Here is a 23,087-nt window from a genome sequence, read left to right on the forward strand (position 1 = left end):
TACTGATAACTTTGGTAGATTTGAAATTAAAACCTAAGAATATACCAGGCAAGATATCTTCCATAAACTGGATTTTTAGTCAAAGTAGATTTAATATCTTGTAGGGATCCTTTTACTATGACAAATTATTATAATAAACATAATTTCAGAAAGTATACAAGGTGTGCAAGCATGTCATTTTTTATTACTGTTTTGGAATTCCTCATTCATGCAGCTTTTTTCCACTACTCTTTCTGGAACATTGGATATGATGGAGTTTGTCTTTAACATTCTAAAAAGAAATAAAAATCATAGAATCATCATCAAGGTTGGAAGACACCTTGAAGATCATCAAGTCCAACCATCTGCCCTACAACCCCCAACCACTAAACCATCTCCCAAAGCACCATGTCCACCTGTTTTTTGAACATCTCCAGGAGCAGTGCCTCCACCACCTCCCTGGAAAGCCTGTTCCAATCTCTCACCACTCTTGCTGGGAAGACATTTTCCCTAATACCCAATCTGAACCTCCCTGGTACAACTTGACCCTGTTTCCTCTTGTCCTATCACTGGTCACGTAGGAGAAGAGACCAACACCCACCTCACCACAGCCTTCTCTCAAGTAGTTGTAGAGGGTGATGAGGTCTCCCCTCGGCCTCCTCTTCTCCAGGGTGAACAGCCCAAGCTCTCTCAGCCTCTCCTGATAAGGCTGGTTCTCCAGACCCCTAATCGGCTTAGTTGCCCTTCACTGCACCCTCTTCAGCACATAAAGGCTTGTTTCATAACTTTATATTTTAAGTTTCTCCACCACCATGCTTATTCCTCCATATTCAACCTGTACAGCTTGAAAGGCAGCAGGATGCTTTGTGCTTTGGAATTTGTGTGGTTTGGCTTGTCATAACTAGAAACTGCAGAAGGAAGGATGCTTCCTTCCATGTGACTGGCATGAAGCATTTCCACTGCTTGTGGAGAACTGACTGTGCTGCTTTGGGAAGTACAGAGAATTTATAGGTCATCTGTAAATTGCATTTTTTTAATGGACTTGGCACTGAAGAGGAACAGGTTAATCTGAGAGGTTGTGGGACTTCCAGCCTTAGAGATGCTGAAAATGTGCTAAAACAAACCCTGGACAACCTGCTCCAAGAGGCCCTGGGTAGGACCAGGTGACCGAGGTGGTCTCTGCCAAACAATTTTGTTTGTTCCTTCATTTGTGGAATGGAAAGGAAAAAGCTGGAAAGACAGTGAGGGGATTTGCCTGAGACAGAAGTTTAATCAGGTTAGATTTTAAGACCGAGCAGATTTGCTGAGCTTTTACTGTTAGCCTGTGTGCTGTTACAGTTTTGTAAAGGTGTTGAAGGTCTGATTAATCTTTTGAAAGATGAACTTTAAGGATCTTCTTGGGTTTTGCATACCTAAAAACCCAATAATTTTTTCACCAGCCCTGCCATTGTCCGTGCATGAACGGCTGTAGGTGGCCTCATCCCCCCCACACTGTTTGGGTAGGAGGCTGTGATTTTTGTGCTAATCTTCTTAGTGACACCCTGCACATGAAGAGTGGCCCTTAGGAGGACATCTATGGTGCTGTTGCTGTGGTTTTTTCCTTGTTTCTGAATGGTTTTGACATCTGGCATTAACAATGTGACTACAAGTGTATTAAGAGAGATCCTTTACTAGCAGTTGTGAAAAGAAAGTCACACACACCAGTGGCTTTGAAAAGAATCAAAAGCAGCTTAGCTGTATTGACAGAATGCTCAATTTGGTTGAAGCATCCTTAAAAATGTTAGCAAAAGAAACCAATTTTGGGAAATACAAAAGATTGTATGAGGTTCACTTAATCTCTTGGAAAAGAAAGGCTTGAGAAGAAGAGTCATATGCATTGCCCTGCATCTTCGTGTGTGTTGAAGAAGTGATACATTTTGCAGAGCAATTTTCTGGAGCTCTCACATTCATTTACAGATGTGGGGGGGAGGAACGTAAGGCAGATAAAAGCTCTTGTATAAAAGTCTTTTCTGCAGGCTATTTTTTTAGAAAAGAGTAAACTCCACTTAATCTGTGCCTAGGAAGACTGAGGAATTTATCTCAGAAGATGCCTTTGATACTACGTATGTTGAGATACAGCTTTCTTAAAGGCAGTGTAGCATCAACCCAGCAAGTCTTGTAGTCATGTAAGCACTGACCTGCCTATAAATCACTATTTAGAAAGACAATTAGCTACTGCAAACTACTTTTATTTATAAACTTTCTAAACATTGTTCGAACAGCCTGCTAATTGCTTTTTAACTCAGATCCTCAAATGTTAGAATATTTTTTTTATTAGAACCAGATTATTAAAAACATGTTTCATTGCAGTTGAAATTGAAACTGCCTCCACTTGCTATGGGAACAAGTCTTTAAAACAAGTCTGGTCTGTGTACAGTGATGTGCCAATCCATGTCTTTATGTAACCAGTGGATGTTTTCATGCCTTTTTGCAACCAGCTTGTAGAAAGAAACTTGATACAGAACCCAGGCTTTTTTTTTTTTTTTTTTTTTTTTAATTTATTTATTATTATTATAGCCTGCATTAAGAGTCAGTAATCTATGTCAGAAGTATGTGCTAATTGTCCCACTGGGTTCAAGAAAGGATGGGATAACTAACAGAAAGGTATGCAACCTAACCAAAGATTAACCTAATTAAAGATTTTCCCAGAGTTGTGTTCCCTGTCATTTGCATGTGATGATGTTGTGTACTGCCACTGTTATTAAGAGTTAAGAGGGGCTCAGGTGCTCTTAGGAAAAGAATTGCATCATACTCTTATTTTTTATCCTTGTTTGTTATTTTGTATATTATGAAACAACAATTAAAAAAAACAGATTTGTTTCATGAGTTGTAAAATATCATATAGCTATTTTTAACTGACAACCTGTGGAAGACCATTATAGGGGTAACCCTGCTTAGGTGGTTACTTATGGTGACACCAAAATCCTCCATAGACCTCTCACTGTGTAATAAACCTTTGCCTAATCTGTGCAGACTGTTCTAAGTAACTTACTGAAGTCACTCAGTTGTAAAATGGGTGCTAAAGGCAGCTGACACTTTAAAGATGTTATAAAAGTTGAAACAAGTCTTCATGAGCTGGGTTGTCTGTTTTTTAAATTACTAATTTGTGTGTGTCTCTTTTGATACAGGCTACAGAAACGCTGTTCCGAATGGCAGTAGCAAGAGGAGCTATTACACCTTTAAGACATGGAGAAGTAAGGCTAAGTAGTGGGTTTTTTTTGCACATGTGGTATAATGTTTTATTAATGTAATGCTTTGTAAATTCCTGGGACACATACTCTCTTCAGGTGAGTGAAGAGGGCTGAACTATGTATAAGTTGCATGCCTACATTATAGTGTTTTTTTTTAAAGGATAACAAAAATTTAAATCCTTCCTGGTGGGGGTTTAAGTATTCCCCTGATTTTTCTTTTGGCCTGAATGATAGTTTAGGCTTATAGCAGATGTGTCTCACAAGAATGTCCTTTTAGCCAGATAAATTTTCACTGGATTTTCTCTATTGAAAGATTATCTCAATAAAAGATTGTCTTTGTTACTTGGTAGCTGTGGAGAAGTTACTTTATCCTTTGTCTGTTCTTTTCAAGAAGACAGTAACTTCAGTTAATATAGGAAGTATTAATACATTAATTATTCTAAAGAGGATAAATATATTGAATATTATGTTGCTCATACGTGCTTCTATTGATGGCAAACCTTTCTTTACTTCTGTGTGTGGTTTTATATCAGCTAAGTGTTGTGAACATTGCTGATTAAATGTCTACAGTAATAAGTGGTGGATTTTATGTTTGGGTTGAATTTAATTTAAAAAAACCCTACAAACTACAGTCAGTCATGACACTGGAAAACAAGAATGGATCTGGACATCGGTACACCTGGATGCTACAGTCTATAGGGCTTTTAAGTGGTAGGAAACCCTACCACTAGATCAAGTTGCACAAAACCTCGTTCAGCCTGGCCTTAAAACCTCTAGGGATGGGGCATCAACAACCTCCCTGGGCAACCTATTCCAGTTCCTCACCTCCCTTATAGTGAAGAATTTCTTCCTAATATCTAACCTAAATCTCCCGTCTCTCAGTTTAAAACCATTACCCCTTGTCCTATCTATCTTCTCTGATGAAAAGCCCCTCAACAGATTTCCTGTAGCCCCTTCAGGCATTGGAAGGTGCTGTAAGATCTCCCCAGAGCCTTGTCTTCTCTAGGCTGAACAGCACCAACTCTCTCAGCTTGTCTTCATAGCAGAATCATCTTGGTGGCCCTTCTCTGGACCCTCTCCAACAGGTCTATATCTTTCTTGTGCTGAGGGCACCAGAACTGTACACAGTATTCCACATGGGGTCTCACCAGAGCAGAGTAGAGGGGCAGAATCCCCTCCCTGGCCCTGCTGGCCACACTTCTTGTGATGCAGCCCAGGATGCAGTTGCTCTCTGGGCTCCAGCACACACTGGTGGCTCATGTCGAGCTTCTCCTCAACTACCACCCCGAAGTCCTTCTCCTCAGAACTGCTCTCCAGCCATTCTTCCCCCAGCCTGTATGTTGTGCCTGGGGTTGCACTGACCCAGGTGCAGGACCCTGCACTTGGTCTTGTTAAACTTCATGAGGTTGGCACTGGCCCACCTCTCCAGCCTGTCAAGTCCCTCTGGATGGCATCCCTTCCCTCTTCAGTGTCAACCACACCACACAGCTTGGTATCATCAGCAAACTTGCTGAGGATACACTCAATCCCACTGTCCATGTCTCCAACAAAGATGTTAAACAGCACTGGTCCCAGTACTGACCCCTGAGGGACACCACTCGTCACCTGCCTCCATTTGGATATTGAGCCATTTCATGGCAATTGATTTTGATCAAATTATTTGGTAACTTTGAGAAAAGTTCATCTAGTAGACACAACATTCAATCTGGAATCCGGACCTAGATTTACCCTGGAATCCCAGCTATTCCTTATGCTGATTAAGTTGCTTTAATTTGTCTTTTGAAATCAAGTGATATCCTTGCATCACTGTCTGAAGATGGACCTGGGGTTTTCTATCCTGCCATGATCTGTAGTTTTAGCTTTTCTAAATACGGATCTGTTAAATTTTTTTAGGTACTGCTCTTCTTTTTCTACAGAAGTGTGTAATGCAATTTCCTGAAGTGTCACTTATGGAATATGTGCAACCCTTCCAAAATCTCTGTTGAGTTTTTTTCAGTGTAGGGTACTTAATTTTCTGTGTTTTAATGGTGAGGTTGCCCAGAGAGTTTGTAGAATCTCCATTCTTGTAGTTACCCAGTGAATGGTGTGAATTATGGAAAAATCAAATTATATATATTGTATCATGCAATGCAAAATACTAGGACAATTACAGGCATATAATGGTCTCTGTTGTGAACCATATTGGTAATTTCTAATGCATTTTATGTTGAGCCAGTTCAGCTCACTGATGTGGTGGAAGTGAAATTTTTTCTTCAGATATTCCCTCTGATCTTTTATCAATTAAACTGCCTTAGGGGCGAGAGATAACCAGATGAGTAGGAGCAAGATAAGTGGTGAGAGAAGGGAACCTCTGGGCTCCAGCACACACTGGTGGCTCATGTCGAGCTTCTCCTCAACTACCACCCCGAAGTCCTTCTCCTCAGAACTGCTCTCCAGCCATTCTTCCCCCAGCCTGTATGTTGTGCCTGGGGTTGCACTGACCCAGGTGCAGGACCCTGCACTTGGTCTTGTTAAACTTCATGAGGTTGGCACTGGCCCACCTCTCCAGCCTGTCAAGTCCCTCTGGATGGCATCCCTTCCCTCTTCAGTGTCAACCACACCACACAGCTTGGTATCATCAGCAAACTTGCTGAGGATACACTCAATCCCACTGTCCATGTCTCCAACAAAGATGTTAAACAGCACTGGTCCCAGTACTGACCCCTGAGGGACACCACTCGTCACCTGCCTCCATTTGGATATTGAGCCATTTCATGGCAATTGATTTTGATCAAATTATTTGGTAACTTTGAGAAAAGTTCATCTAGTAGACACAACATTCAATCTGGAATCCGGACCTAGATTTACCCTGGAATCCCAGCTATTCCTTATGCTGATTAAGTTGCTTTAATTTGTCTTTTGAAATCAAGTGATATCCTTGCATCACTGTCTGAAGATGGACCTGGGGTTTTCTATCCTGCCATGATCTGTAGTTTTAGCTTTTCTAAATACGGATCTGTTAAATTTTTTTAGGTACTGCTCTTCTTTTTCTACAGAAGTGTGTAATGCAATTTCCTGAAGTGTCACTTATGGAATATGTGCAACCCTTCCAAAATCTCTGTTGAGTTTTTTTCAGTGTAGGGTACTTAATTTTCTGTGTTTTAATGGTGAGGTTGCCCAGAGAGTTTGTAGAATCTCCATTCTTGTAGTTACCCAGTGAATGGTGTGAATTATGGAAAAATCAAATTATATATATTGTATCATGCAATGCAAAATACTAGGACAATTACAGGCATATAATGGTCTCTGTTGTGAACCATATTGGTAATTTCTAATGCATTTTATGTTGAGCCAGTTCAGCTCACTGATGTGGTGGAAGTGAAATTTTTTCTTCAGATATTCCCTCTGATCTTTTATCAATTAAACTGCCTTAGGGGCGAGAGATAACCAGATGAGTAGGAGCAAGATAAGTGGTGAGAGAAGGGAACTTGGTGAAAGTGCATCTATTAGATCTGTGAAATTTAACTTGGTGCACTGTGTCCTGTGAAACTATTTCCAAGGTATTCCTTGGGTTTCAGTGGAAATGCAGTTAATGCTAAGCTAGATAATTTATAGATAAAACATGTAAGTATTGTCCAGAATTGGCTTTTTGTGTAGGAAGGCAGTGGAAGAAATAAAATGGTATTTTTTCTCTCATATATTTCTCAGGCTGTATGCAGGAGGGGAAAAACATTTGACTCAAGGAAGATCTTTTCATTAAATTCCATTGTGGGTTTATAATTCATTTAGTCTGAAAATGAGGAATGTCATTAATCACATAAAATTAGTTTTTCCAGAAGAAGCATATAATTATCAAGAGTCATAATAAATTTTTTTTATTTCTTCCAAGAAATTGCTAAATGTTTGCACAGTGCCTAAGTAGAAGGGAAGCCAGAAAGAAAGAGAAATATGAACTAAAGTTGACTGTATTTTGTTTGAGAAGTGCAAACTTGGCAGTGAAAATCAAAGCAGAGCAACTTTTTTGTGGAAATTCCAAACTATGGAGGCAGTGATCCAAATGTGCTAAGTGCTGTTCAGCTTTCATAACAGTACTTAAAAATGTCACCCCATTTAACATCTAAAAGGGTAAAAAATGTGTAAACCCTTATTTGCTTTAAATTCATCAATGTACAAAATTACAATATTCTCTCTGCACTGTTGAACAGATTAATGTGCAAACATTTATTCTATACAGGCAAAGAGTGTGTGTAGGGGGGATAGAGCCAGACTCTTTCAGTAGAGTTCCCAGTGACAGGATGAGGGGCAATGGGCACAAGCTGGAACACAGGAAGTTCCATTTCAATATGAGGAAAAGCTTCTTTATTATGAGGATGATGGAGCACTGGAACAGACTGCCCGGGGAGGTTGTGGAGTCCCCTTCTCTGGAGATATTCAGAGCCCACCTGGATGCAGTCCTGAGTAATATGCTCTGGGTGATCCTGCTTTAGTGGGGAATTGGACTAAATGATCTCTAGAGGTCCCTTCCAACTCTGACAATTCCGTGAAAACAGGGTGCATGAAAAGCTATCCATTATAATATAGATGTCATCCCTAGGTAGATTTAGAATTTATAAGATTAAATGTATGTGGAAAGTGCCTTTTCTTCTCCTTCCAGCCTTTTCCATTCATTTGGACTCATCAAGCCTTTCTGCACATAGAATTCTTATTTTTTTCGTTATTATTCTTGAAGAAATTAAAAAATGAGGTTGTGCTTTTTGTTGGCTTTTGCATGTGGTTTGTAAAATTACCGTTGTGAGTTTAAAAAGCATGCTGCCACAAGAAGTGATCAGATTTGAGTTCATAGGGCTAAAGATGATTTATTTGTGGGATATAGATCACAAAGGTTCATGAAGAATCTTCTCAGCAGTTCCCTTGCTCCTGGTTAGTTTGGAGTGTAACAGCATCCACAGGAGGGAATCAAACCCAGAAACACCATTGATTTTCAGGATTCAATATATTGTTTTTCATGTTAATTAGTTGTTTCTGTCAGTTGCTTTGTGTTGGGGGTGGAGTGTGAGGCAGAACCTTGTAGAGTTTACTTGTTTCTGTTTGCACTTTTAGCTGGTTCTCAAATAACCCCAAAATTATATGAACAGAGGTGATGACACCAAATTTATGGCTGTGGTTGTATACGGAAGACTTAGGGTACATTTCATCAATGTCACAAGGTTTAGAGTCAGTGATACGCGTAGCTGAGAGCTGTGCATTTAGAGTGCCTGGACCTGACACCACCTAGGGAGCTTCTCCAGCTGTTTCTTCTGCTTCTGGTCTTCATGCAGCAGGCTAAGATCTGCTGTCATCTGTTCCTCACGCATTCCAGCCTCTTCCAGATAGACCTGCTGTCTTCCTGGGTGTTGGGTTATGTGGTTGCAGTGATGGAGCTGAGGAAACAGCAGTGGCAGCCTGCCTGCTGAAAGAGGGTGAGAAGGAAGAAAAGGAGGCCAGTGCTTCAGAGTTGACATTTCGTACTTCCCTGTTGTGCATCCCCTGGAGCTTCTGCTGTTGTGTGCTCAGTCCCCATGGGAGAGACAGGAGGAGGCATAAGGGCTGGCAGCAGTGTCTATGCGAAGTCACTGGATGCATAGTAGGAAGAAAGGAAATACTTGAGGTTGAATTTGGATGGCTATACACAAAACTTCCCTAATTTTAATTGGAAGTGACCAATTTTATTTACATTGAGGAAGTGTTATGCCAAAACCAGTGTGTTACACAAGGCTTGTGCATCATGTGGAGGTACTGAACAAGAAGGAGGAGTCTGATTAGAACAATTAGCTTGCAGGGCTGATATTCTCAGTCCCTGTAGTGGAGGGAAACAAACACACACAGCCCATCCCGAGGAGTAGGATAATAAATGGAGAGGATGGAACTCTTAATGAAAAAAATACTATTAAATATGGACGCTGACATGGATGTCAGAAATATAAATGGTAAAAGGCTTCATTCCCAGGGAGCTGGAACTGGTACTAGCTGTGCATGAACTTTGTGGTTAACTCATTTCTTATACCATCTTTGTGAATTCGTAAACTGTCTTAATCTCTTTTCACTTGAAAAGTGCTGGGACTCAGGCATGTATCTGTAGAGTTCATTGAGTCTTACCAGCAGAAAACCCGTGGCTGCCTCAGAAGTGAAGAAGGGCTGTGCTGCATGGACCATGCTCTTCTGTCTGAAATGTTAAGGCGTATGGGGAACCATGTATACAAAGGGATTTCCAGGCTGTGTCTTTAAGTTTCTGAGGGGTTCAGTTCCCAATAACAGTTGGATTTAGATGGGGTATCTCAAGAGACACCTCTCTAAAACTAAGGCTCTGATGGATATTACACTATATAAAAACAGGTGGAGGCTGAATGGTGTTTCCTGTCTTTTCTTCTCATCTTATTTAGTTAATTTCCAGATGAGTTAATAATGGAATAATGGATTTGTCCAAATTGGAAGGGACCTCTAGACATCATCTAGTCCAATTCTCCTGCTAAAACAGAATTGCCAAAACACATCACAGGACTCTAGAGAAGGGGACTCCACAACTTCCCTGGGCAGCCTGTCCCAGGGCTTTCTCACCCTCACTGTAAAGAAGCTTTTCCTTATATTTAAATGGAACTTCCTGTGTTCCAGCTTGTGCCAGTTGCCCCTTGTCCTGTCACTGGAAACTGCTGCAAAGAGTCTGGCTCCATCCTCCTTGCACCCACCCTCTAGATACTTGTGTGCATTAATAAGGTCTCCCCTCAGCCTTAATGACCAACCTCCAACTGGAGTTTATGTTGGTTTGCTGGTGCTGACTCTTGGTTCCTTGGAGAATTACTGGTTGTGTTGTCTGGATGGAAGAATGGGTGAAGTTCAACAAATGTCCAGCCATATACGTGTGTCTTCTGTCTTGGAGATAAAGCAGCAGTGCAACCTGAAGGGAGTTATCAAACCAGTGCCCTCATCGTTTCCAGCCTAAGATGGCTTATGGCCTGACATAATAAATTAGTGTAATGACACGCATTGCTATGGCACTAGACACCCATGCATGAAAGTGCACTTTGTTATATGAAGATGTGTCTTTGCTTTTGTTTAAAGCTATGTTTAATAGATTTCAGAGTTAAGTTTAATTCTGTGTGTTTTCTGTAAGGTAAATAGTTTGAAGTGCAAAGCTTTGTGAATTTAGCCCAGATACCAGTAAAAGGTAATTTCTGTGGATTTTGTATTCATAGTAAATAGTGATGATACAGTTGTGATTACATTGTTAGCTAAAAGTTAAATGACAGGATTAGTAAGGAATCTTTAAAATAACAGAATCACAGAATCCAAGGGGTTGGAAGGGACCTTGAGAGATCATCTAGTCCAACCCCCCTGCCACAGCAGGATCACCTAGAGCATATCACACAGGAACATGTCCAGGCGGGTTTGAATGTCTCCAGCAAAGGAGACTCCACAACCTCTCTGGGCAGCCTGTTCCAGAGCTCTGTCACTCTCACAGGAAAGTTCTTTCTGATATTCACATGGAACCTCCTATGCTTCAGTTTGCATCCATTGCCCCTTGTCCTATCACTGAACATCACTGAAAAAAGCCTGGCTTCATCCTCCTGACACTCACCCTTTACATATTTGTAAACATTGATGAGGTTGCCCCTTAGTCTCCTCTTCTTCTATTTTTGAAAGTAAACAGATAAAAGTGCAGATATGCAGTGCATGTTCATGCAACACTTGTTCTGTTAGTGACACAGACTTTATCATCCTCTTTACTGTTTGCTGTTGTGACAGATGTAAGATGACATGGTCCAGTTGCCACCTGTGGGACTTGGGTTCAAAGTTTAAAACAAGCACTGGAACAACTCTCAAGAAAACATCAGTTTGTTTTGGCCTGAATAGGAAGTGCCGTAGGAACAGCAATGCAGTTATTTCCAAGCAAGCAATTATTATGTTTTTGTGATAAAACGCTTGTTTTGACAATTCTAGTTCAACAAGAGTATTCTTTCTTTAGAAATCAAAACTGGTTTATAGAGCACAAAACATATATTAGAATAAATATATTTTAGAATAATGCTACAAAAGCAAGTAATAAAATTGTAGAAGTTATAAAAAGCTGAAGAAATTGTGCATGTGTTCATTTCTTGCGTTTGTGGGTTGCAGTAAATGTTGAATAGTAGATGACAAAATTCAGTATTCACTGAAGTTACATTTCTAAAGCAGTTTTGTCTCTTAACTATATTTATGCATATCTGTATGCAGGCATATATATATATATGGGTAGGTTCTTTAAAACTGTGAAATTTTATCTTGTGTTGATTTTAAGAGAGAATGCAAACCTAGGAAAGGAGAGGACTGTGTTAAAGTGGTTTTACTGCTAGTGCTGGGTTCCTTGCCTACTCTTTTCTTCCTTGTCCACCCTCTCATACCAGAGGGCTGTGTAGAGTCCTGGAAAGTTAGCTGTGTCATTAAGTAATGTAAACCTTTTTTATTAAAAGCAATAAGTATATATGTATTTTTTCATGAGAAAGGACTTTCTAATTTAATCTGCCATTGAAATAAGCAGAAAGGGATCTTCAGACACCTCGGTCATATTCAGTTGTGTGCTGTAAAGGTGACGGAATGGAGTATTCATTTAAATGATGATCTCTTTGCTATATAAAAGAGTTTAGTCTAGAAAGTACCAAATTCTACATAGGTTTGTTAAATTTTGGGGTTTGTCACATTGATGTTTCTGCTTGTATTTTGGCCAGCTTCTTTTGTAATATATGGAACATGGGAAGACTTCATAAACTGTAACATTATAGATTCTGAAGAAGTACTGTGAAACACTTGAGATTAATTTTCCTTGACATAAAGTTGCAGTAGGCACACTGCTTCCTGTGATTTCAGCTCGGGGCCGTACCAGGCCTAATCACTTAGAGGCACATTAGAAACCCAATGATGCTGGGCTAGAGGACATCTGATCCCCTCGCCCTCGTGCCTTCCTATCACAAAGATGTCTTTATTATCTGGGGTTCAAAAGTTCTGCTCTCACAGACTAGCCCATCTCTGGTTTCTGTGCTTTATTCTGGAATACTTCGTTACTGTCATGTTAATATGTGAGGAAAGATGTTTTCTCAGTTTTACATCAATCTTAGAGCAGCAGAGACACTGTCGGTTGGGTCCTGATGGTGCTCTACTTGTTAAGCCTTCTGTCTTTAGCCAAGGACACGTTTGAAAAGCAGGGCTGTTGGTCAAAACGAGCCTCATTTGTTCCCACTGCAATTATTAAGCTTCTTAGCAAATGGTTTTTGACATTGGAATAGAAATCCGCGTTGGTACAATGAAACTTAACATTTTTGCAAGGTCATGTCATAGTTTTCATGGGCTTTTTCTGCCTTCAAAGTAGGATTGTCAGTTTCTGGGATCCTGTAGGTTTTTTCCCTCCTGGTTAATTGTTGCTAGTACACAGATAAATGTGGGGCTTTTTAATTTAATGCATTGCAAACCACTGTCAATTTAATTTAATCAAACTATATTTTCTGAATATGTGATGTGAGATCCAAAGTGCCAGTAGATTTCAGTATTAATTTTTCTTATAATTACCCTCTTAATTATAAAAAGCGTTTGAAGAACTAAAAGGAGAGAGTTATTTGCAGGCAGGTCTGAGTCCCTTTTTCTCTAAAGGGAGGTTTCTTCTCTCTCTATCCCCAAGAGAGAAATCTGTACTTTGATTTTTAGTTTTTTCAAAATAAGTGTTTAAAAAAAAATAAAATGAAAAACTGTTGTAGTCTTAAGTTCTGAACATCAATTAAGAAACCCCTTTACATTATTGGCATACCTAGTTGCAGCTTTCTCTTTATTGAAATCTTTCTTGGATGTAGTGTTGAGCCTGTCTTTATAACTTCCTGTTAAGGATCAGCAAATGGATAAAACTTATCCATAAGAATAAAACTGTTTTATAATCTACTTCAGGTTTTGGTTTAGGATATGTGTCAGAAGTATTTAAAAATAGCACTTGTATCTGGAAAATCCTTCTGACGGGTCGCAGTGGGTGATTAAATTGCTCAAGACTGGCATACCTTATCTACATTATCTGGAAGTAAGTCAAAAGTAAATAACTCTTCTGATTAAATGCAGTGAAAATTAAAACTTGATTGGAGAGACAGAAGGATAGAGAATGCCATTGAACCCTGGGGAGGAAAACCACCACATTACTTTTGAGGTATTCCAGTGTACAGTGTTTAAGTGATGTTTTTGCCATGTATTCAGTTCTATGAGGGTGTTATTTGTTTAGCTTGCCCTGGATTATCCATTTTATGTGGTTTATAGGTTTTTAATTAATTTTTAATGACAAAGAGGAAAGTAAATTTGTCTCAAGGCCTGAGCTGCATTTGAACTTTTCTGCTCTTAATATGCAATTTGCCTGAGGATATTTAGTTTTTTACTAAAATGCATTGTGAGTCTTGAAAAAAAAATACCGAGCTGCTCCAAATAGCTTTAAAGTAGACTGGTGAGATTCATAGGTTTAGGGAGCAAGGGAAAAGAATGCACTGTAGTAGTCGTATATGGTGCAAATTTAAGGTAGAAATAAATGAAACATGGTATATGTGTTTCAGGGTAGGGAGAATAACCACTGAAGGAAGATAACACACAGGTTTGGAAGTTCAGAGAACTTAAGATTTCACTTCATTCTGAAAGTTGTTTAGGTGACTGATGCTTTGTACTTTTCTTTTAAATGTATGAAAAATATAGTCTTTTTTCATAGAGTGGAGCAATGGTGTTTAGTACTTAAGTGTTTGACATATAATGGTATGAGTTCTTTTTACTATAAAGTATTTTTTTTTTAATACAGGCTGAAGGTACGTATTTATCTTACTGTATTAACCTCCCCTTTGTGAAATGAAACATGGGGTTAGAAAGTAAGTTGAATTATGTTTCAGAAGTATTTGCCAGGTATCTTCTTCCAAGAAGTTTTTGACAAGGAGTAAAGCAAGGAGGGAATTAACCTGTTAGAAAGACTTCTTTGTGGTACCTTGCCTGTATATTTCATATTTCCTATTATTTTTGATTAGCAAAATAGGGAGCATATGGCAAATGTAGGCAATGCAATAAAACTAAATGTAAAGAAATATGTTTGCTTCCCAATCTAGTTTTTGTTTTAACATGACTTTGGGTGGTCAAGAAATAAGGTACTGGGAAATATATGAGATTGTTTTCCTCAGATAATTGTTCTTAATTTCTTTCACATTAACAAATTTAGTTAGTGATTGTAATTTCAAAACCAGACATCTCTTTTCTGTAGCATGACAGCATTTGTTTAATAACTATTCAAATTGTGGTCTTGTATGTCATGCCCTTGGAATGAAATTGTTCTTTCTTCATACTTAAAACGGGCCTCCAGAGGCTGAGCCTGGCAAGTCCATTGTTCTGCCAGAGCAAAGATAATCTGTAGGGAGAATTTGACTTCTATACATGAAGAAAGACAGAGTAGATATTGTAGGAGGTTGGTACTTGAATAATGCTTTCTTGCTTTGGTGTTGTTGATGCTCATACTATATTAAGACATTCATATAGTTGAAGAAACAGAAATCTGTAAAAAGAAAGAATTTGTTCCCATTCCTCTTTGCATTTAAGAATGCTAAATACATGCTAAGGATATAATTATAGCATACACTCAATTGATCTTCAGTTCCTGTGCAAGCTGTTTGATTCAGGCAGTTGGAATAATTGTCTCCCCAATGTGTTGTCATTTTCTCTAACATGTTACTATAAAAATATGTGTGTCAGCTAACTCATGGCTTATATTGTACATACAGTCACTTTGAAGAAGGGATGTCTGACCTTCAGTGCAAATGTTGCCTACAGTCAATTACGTCTAGCAAATGAAATGTAATATTCCTTTAAGAAAGCAATGTTCTTATTTATTCTTTTGTCCCAGCTGAAGTTATTTCATGCTCCATATCTATATGTTAGACTTCTTGAAATATCATTGATCACACACAAGCAAACAAAAAGTAGTAATCTTTAATAACTTTTGATTGCCTTGTATATAAACAGACTGCATAAGTAAAAATGCAATTGGAAATGCAATTTTTTTGGTTTTCTGAAAAGAGGATGAATGTGCTACAGCCAGCAGGGAAGCTCATTGTTTCCTGTTCAAAGTGTGGTGAAAATCATGCAAATAATAGTTTATATTTCCTTATTAATGAGTACTTTTAGATTGTATCTGGGGCACTGATAAAAAGGAAAAATTATGAAGAGTGAGAAAGGGAGAGATGTGAACAGAATGAGTGCAGTACCTAGTAAAAAGTAATATTTCTCTTTTGACACTGTCTCTCATTAGATCCTCATAGACCAACATTTGGAAGTATGGGCTGGATGGGCCGGCAGTGAGGTGGGTTGAAAACTGGCTGAACAAGTGGCACAAAGTCTAGTTGGAAGCCTGTAACTAGCAGTGCTGATCCCAAGGGTTCTGTTTAACATCTTATTAGTGATGTGTATGATGGGGCAGAATTACCCTCTGCAGCTTTGCTGATGACACTGAACAGAGAGGAGTGGCTTATACTTCAGAGAGATGTCCTGGCATCCAGGGGGACCTCAAGAAGCTGGAGAAACTGACTGACAGGAACCTCATGAAGTTCAACAAGGAGAAATGCAAAGTCCTGCACCTGTGGCAGAAGAAATGCATGCACCAAGACATGCTCAGGCCACCCAGCTGGAAAACAGTTTGGCAGAAAAGGACCTGAGTGTTCTCATGGACTTCAGGTTGGACATGAGCCAGTAATAGGTCCTTGCTGAAAAACTGTCTAATAGTATCTTAAGTTACATTAGATAAGGAGTTGTCAGTAGGGTGAGGAAAGTGATCTTGCCTCTTCTATTCAGCACTGGTGAGGCCATACCAAAAATACTGTGTCCAGTTCTGGGCTCTCCAGTACGGGGCAAATACGGACATCCTGGAGGGAGTCGAACAAAGGGCCATGAAAATAGTGAAGGGACTGGAGCATCACTGCCATGAAGAGAGGCTGAGAGAGCTGGTACTCTTCAGCCCAGAGAAGAGAAAGCTCTAGAGGGATCTTATCCACCTGCAGGGAGGGTGCAGAAAAACCAAACTCTGGGCAAAAACACAAGAGATGGTGTCTGAATGTAAGGAAACACTTTTTTTTCTGTGAGGATGACCAAGCATTGGCACAAGTTGCCTAGGAAGGTTATGTAGTCTCCATCCTTATTGATATGCAAAAGCTGTCTGGACACAGCCCTGGGCAACTGGCTCCAGGTGGCCCTGCTTGAGCAGGGAGGTTGAACCAGTTGACCTCCAGAGGTTCCTTCCAACCTTAACCATTCTGTTGTGATTCTGGGTACTTCTGTTTGTGTTCAAAGAGCTAAATTTTTTAACTTTGTGGTATATTTTTCTATATGTATGAAAATAGGATAAGGCACTTATTTGCCATATATTTCATTACTATTATAAACATTTCAAAATATAGACCTTACATGATCTTCTCTCTTAAGTTGCAGAAAAAACAAACGACAGTACCTAAGGTAAGCAATTCCAGCTTGTCAAGGCTAAAGGTTTTAGTGTTTTTTTAAAAAAAGTGAAGGTGTGAGAAAATCCTGTTGTTTTCAGTTTTATAGGGAGGTATACTAGTAGAACTGGGAACTGGTGTCCAAAACAGCGTGTAATATCATTTGGTAGCAAAAGCAGCAAATGAAGTATTTTTGCCCAGACTGTGCCTATATCGGTTCACAGAATCATTCTGGTTGGAAAAGGCCTCTAAGATCATCGAGTCCAACCGTAAGTTAACTCTACCAACCATTAACCTAACTTGACCAAGTCCAAAAGGGCTTTTATGGGTCAGTTCAGTAGGGTGCCACACTCCAGTGATCTGAAATAATTTCATACTTAAAAAGCTTTTTCCTTCATTTAAATAATTTCTTTGAGTTTGTTCTGAGAGGCAAACCCTATACCTGGATCACAGCATGTTTAGAAGGACAGTCTAGCCTTATGTAAGAATGTCTACAAATGTAAAGCAAGTATTTGTTGTAGAAAAGGTCAAATGCCATTCCTTAGTGCTCAAGTGTGAGCATGATGGGCACTTGAGAGCCAGTAATAGTGGGCATGAATTGAACTCTCAAGTAGTAGTAACTGCCTGCATTGGTTTATTGTAATTTATTGTAGTGTTTTATAGCACAAAATCACTATCTTGTCAGAAAGAATTATATTGTTTTTCTTGACTAGTATCTTAGTGTGAGACGATTCTGATAGGTGAAGATCTGTTCTGCCAGCAACAGGGGTGTTAGCATGAATGAACTGCTGGAACAGTCCTCCCACTCTGAACCATGAAACCAATCTGTTCCTGTCGGTTACAATTTTATGGAAACTAATTCTTTTTTGATGGAATCAGGTGAAGAATATGTGGTTCTGATTAACAAACAGTATGCAGAGTTTCTTAAGGTCATGGTGAACATTCCTCTCTGGACATGTGCATGTGTTCAGATGTGCCTGTATGACTATGCATACATATATTATACATGCATCTTCCTTTACTAAAAAAGATGGGAAGTTAGTTTTTTTCTTTTTATATATACTTGTTTTTACATATTTGTACTTAAATTGATAAAATTATATCAATTATTAAGTATTTATATTTATCGTAGTATGATAAATATTGAGTTTAGTTGCTTCTAAGTTTCAGAAACTCGTGATTTTAAAATCCACAATTCTCAAAATAGTGTTTAGCATAACTTAACATAAACTCAGCTAATGAGCCTTTTTTAAGTAGCTCTGTTTTCTGTAGGAAATATGTATTATACAGTTGACTGCCTGGATAAAATAATGACCTTTCATTTTTAAGTATCCTGCAGAGCTGCAAAAAATTAACTGGTATCTGCAGTCTGCCTAAAAGACTGCTCACCACATCACCACATGCAATTAAACATAAATGATTTTTCTGCTCAAGACAGGCTCAAGACTGATTTAGCAATGAAACTTAATTACTTCTAGCCCATAGAGAAAATGGCCCAATAAGGCTGAGGTTGTTGGCAGGACAGTGTGGGAATGCTTAATGCTTAAACTCCTTTCCCCATTTCTGATTTTCTGTTAGCAGTACTTAATACTGTTTACCTTCAAATAAGCAAATATTCCCTTAAAATTGTGCATGATTTCTTTCTTTGTGCCAGGCTAAAGGCAAAGGGAAAGACAATGAAACTCTGCAGCTTCTTAAAAACAAGTGTTCTCATCAAATCCAGCTGCTTCACCATGTTAGAGAAGTTTTTGTCTTCTAATGGAAATTAAAACTTAAAAATCAGTTCTCAAATACCTGTGTAAGTGTAAGGTCATCATTCTGGCTTGAGAAATCTCAGGCTGAAAGCTGAAGCTGAGTGCAGTTGTGTCTTTTGAGTATTTAATATGTCACAGGTAAATTGTTTCTTTATTCTGTACTGAGGTTATAGGAAAAAATGGTGAAGGATCTGAATATATATTAAAAATCATATTAACAGGCTACTTTATACTCAAAATTGCTTTGTTTGAGTTTTTAGGAATGTGTTATTTAAAGGAAACAGGAACTTCAATTTTGTGACTCCAAGGAATACATCTGGAATAACAATTCAGAGGGACATATGGCATCAATTGGCTTATATTTTCCTATATGGGGGTTCTGATTGCAGTAAAAGGGAAGACTATTTATTAATTATGCAGAATTAAAAATAGAAATACTGTGCTGTTGTGGATTTAGAGACCCTGTTGAAGTGCTGAAAATACTGAAGTTCTGAAAAAATGTGGAAATTGAGCAAAGAAAATTGACTTTTCTTTTTGTCAGGTCTGACTAATTTTTATGTTTGGAGTATATTTTTTCCCCTTAAATGTTTTGACTTCCTTACTCTTATCTCTCCATATGGATAAATCTCTCATTCATCTCTAAAGGTTTTTAATTTACAAAGAGAAGTAATATTGCACTTGTAAGTAGTTTGATATAGTTGTCTTCTCCATAGTACTCATATTCTTACAGCTATAGACTTGTGTATCAATGAAAATATTAATGATAAGAAAACTAAACATGTGCATAAATATTTGCAGGAGTGTGCAAGATGAGACACTAATTCCCAAAGGCTCATTTAGCACATGCTCTAGTGCTCTACTCAGTAGGGAGCAAATTTAAGCATGTGTATGTGTCCCATTGATTTAAACAGTATTTAACCAAATAGGCAGAGGACTTCAACTTTTTGCTAGACAGGAAGTAATAATTTAAGCATACACTTAATTTTTTTTTCCGTATAAAATCAGGGCATTGACAGACTCATTGGAATAAGGACTTCCTTAGCTTTACATGTGTCATCCCTGGAATATTTACCATCCCTGTCTTATATTTTATCATCTTTGGTTTGCCTGGGATATTTCTCGTTTTAATGAAGAGGAGTAGGGTTTTTTAGGTAGTAAACAAACAATATAAAAACAATGTTGAAGTTTCTCCTTAAATGCATAAATATACTTTTCAGTAATCTATTTTGTAGATGGGCATGTAGCACTGTTAGTTGGTAAAGTTTATCAGTCTGTCTCTTTCTAAGCCTATTTCCAGTTGCATATACTCTTGCTTTGAACTGCTCAGGCTGAAATTTCCTAAATCAAATGAGGCTGATGCTCCTCAAATAATTTTTCTTTGCTATGCAATCTTGATTCACCTCCTTTCCTGAAGGAGATCGAGGTCTTTTGCAAAGCCCACCACGTGATAATGTAATGAAAGACACGTGCACTCAGGGACCTGAATGAAAGTTGCATCAGCAACATGTGTCAGGAATCACATGAACCTAATAAGGAATGATTCCTGCTCCATACAGTTAACTGCCTAAATAAACTTGAAAAAAGGCAGGAAAAGAAGTGTACTGTTAATATCTCCACAAGAGGCTTGGATAAATAAGCAGCTAACTTGGAGTCACCCAAGTAAAAGTGAAAGTAAAGTTTTAATCTCTTCAACTATAAGGGAAAAATGATACCGGTTTTTCTATAGCTCCTGCAATAGCTGCACTCTATTCCTATAATTAACTAATTAATGAGGTTGCCTACAGTGAAAAAACCCTGTTCTTCATAACCCAGATGGCTTCCTGCAGTTTTAGGTTCCAGTGGAGTTGGGTCCCGGTGGCTTAGAAATCTCTGTTCTTTGCAACTATCTGGTGATAAGGTAGCTTAAGCAGCCCTGTAAACCTCATACTACAAATTTAGTGACTAATAAAATTGTTGGGATGTAGAATGAATCCTGGCACTTTACCTACTTCTTGAATTCCACTGCAACGAAGCTTCACTTCTTAGAAGAAAAGGCTGGTGTTTTATTGGGATAACATGAACAACATTGCTGCTTCCTTTCTTACATTACTGCAGCAGTTGTAATATAGGTAGAGAGGAGGTGAGCTCTTCACAGAGTTCCTCTCTGGTTATAGTTTTCTAAGACGAGGACTTTGACTCCTATGCATGCATTAGTTTTTGAATCTCTGTTAGCTTGTTTGTAAGAAGAGTTCTACAATCATTTTTAATTTACTTCTCTGAATTTTCTTCACTCTGAGCTGTGTCATTTTACAGTCAGTGCAGAACTGAACAGAGGCAGATGTGGAAATGCTTCTTTTCAGTAACCCTGTTTTAGACACAATGTGCTCCTCTCCTGTGGCATTTGTTACATCTCATTGGACTTTGTGTAAATTCAGGAGAAAAACATAGGCAAAATTTCTGTGTCATCTGCACGTCCTTAAACTCCGATTTACTTTGCAAGGACTGTGTGCAAGAGACTGTGAGTGGGTTCAATTTTCCAGTCATGAGGAAAGTGCTTAGAATTACAGACATTTGGACGTGTGCACATATGTTCAGTAAAACTTTTTTTTAAAGACAGAAATTCTTTTAAGTTGCTGAAATTAAGAACTTCTATGTAATCAAATCTGACCCTGGAAGTTTATCAGATTTAAAGAAAGTGTCCTTCACTCTTTATTTGAATAGTAGTGATGATGTGTGAAGGAAAAGATTTGTTGATATCAAGTTCCATGTTCTTGGTAGCCAGTGAAGATCTTAAAATTTATTCTCTTGTTTTATGTTGAAAAGAGCCATTTAAAAGGAGCAGCTGATAAAATGATATGGCCTGGTAGAGGCAGTAGTTATGAAGAAATAATTCAGTGTGAGACTGGTCTGTTTTACAAAGCATGTCCTTCCAACAGTTAACTTGACTTATGAAACTCTCTTAAGAGAACATTTATTCATAATTTAGTCTTCCAATGTAAATTATTTCAGTTCAAGTATGTGCAATTTCTAGAAATAGCATTTAGCATTCAGGTTTGTGGAGTATTTTGATTATTTTAACATGACAGTAAAGTGGGAAATACAGTTATAAATAATGAAACTGTGTACACAAAAGACAGAAATACACCATTATGGTAAAATGTATTTATCAGCTTGGTGGAGCTGTATTAAATGCAGTCTCATTTGAGATAAACTACATGATACTGTAAAATACCACTCTTCAGTAGTTTGGTAATATTGAATAGATTGTTTATATAATAATTTAATGTAGGGGAAAAAAAAAGTAATTTATTCTAAAATACTGAGAGATTTATTTTTGTTGACGTTAATAAATGGTTTTGCATAAGTTTTGTCACAGCGTATATTGAAACACTAGTACAAGGTTTTACTACAACAGCTATTTAAAAGGTGCTCAACAGTGGACATACTGACTAATAGCTGGCTAAAAAAGGTTCCTCCCTCAGTCACTTACCCCAAGGCATTTTTATGTACATAAAATTAATTGAGGTTATGTTACTGATACTGGAATGAAAAGTGAGAGCTCTTTAACATTTCAAATACTGTGCCTGAAGCAGAGAGAACAGTTTGTGCATTTGAAAGTTACAGAGGATTGTAGAGAAGCTGGATAAAAGAGTTCAAAATTGATCAACTCTTGCGTGAGTCGATCTCAATTTACTGGACATGCCCATAAGATGTTAAGGTGTCCTGCCTATGTGTGGCCATAGAGCAGGAAGCTTTCCAGCTCTCCTCTTTGCTGTCCTCTCCAGAGGGTGATTGTGGACTGGATTTGGGGCAGGGAGGATCCTGTAAATAGCCCTGTGCACACAATGCCTGACATAATCCCTGCTTTGACATACTTTTAACTATCTTAATACCTTCTTCCCCAAAGTGTTCACTCTGTTCACACCATACTTGTCACTTCAGAGACACCTCTTTACTGCCCTTCCTTTCATTATGGGCTGTATAACTGCCATAAACCAAGAAATTTCTAAGTTTTGCTTTGGGATGTTTTGTTGTGTTTTTTTTTTTTCTTCTAAATGATTGTGCAAAGATGTCCTTAGTGTGAGGAAGTCCTGCAGCCTCTTTTAGGTGGCCAGGCAGAGACTTGTGACTATGCAATCCCTGCCCCACAGAAGCTCAGTGCACATTGCCCCAGGGATCTGAGTGTCCCTGCATTTTGTCCCCTCCCCCACTTTATGTTTTCCTCTATTTCAACGGGATTTTTTTTTAAGGTCCTATCTTTTCTTATCATGAGAAGGAACAGCCCACCAGATCTGTGCTGCTATAGCATCATCCCCAAAGTGGGAGCTATTTGCTAAGACATGTGAGAGGGTCCAAGCCTTGCTGGAGTGCTTCTGGGCCAGTCTGTTCAAGGGACAGTCTTTGCACTAATCTAACCATCTGATCAGAGGAAGACCATGGGAAAGGTGGCCTGAAAGTTACAATAGTTTCTGTGCTAACAGAATGGAGACATGCTGTTAGGATGTGAAAGTTTCCCTAAGCAGGGATTTCAAGAGAGCTAAAATTAGACAAAGCTGTTCTTACTGCTTGAATATCTAATTCAGTAATTTTCCAAGTGTAGACAAATTTGAACCCTCATCTATGTTAAGGAATTTTATCCACGATCTTACAAAAAAAAAAAAAAAAAAAAAAAA

General features: G+C 38.5%; 1 protein-coding gene across 1 annotated transcript in view; it reads left to right on the top strand.

Annotated features, from left to right (window-relative positions):
* TMEM135 (transmembrane protein 135) overlaps positions 1-23,087 on the top strand; it is a 153,142-nt gene that overhangs the window by 54,544 nt on the left and 75,511 nt on the right. Inside the window, exon 5 of the mRNA XM_010004415.1 lies at positions 3,147-3,212. Within this exon, the coding sequence (XP_010002717.1) occupies positions 3,147-3,212 (66 nt within the window). The remainder of the gene's footprint in view (positions 1-3,146; positions 3,213-23,087) is intronic.

The sequence above is a fragment of the Chaetura pelagica genome, unplaced genomic scaffold (assembly GCF_000747805.2).
Source record: "Chaetura pelagica isolate M959 unplaced genomic scaffold, ChaPel_1.0 scaffold59, whole genome shotgun sequence".
NCBI classification, from domain to species: domain Eukaryota; kingdom Metazoa; phylum Chordata; class Aves; order Apodiformes; family Apodidae; genus Chaetura; species Chaetura pelagica.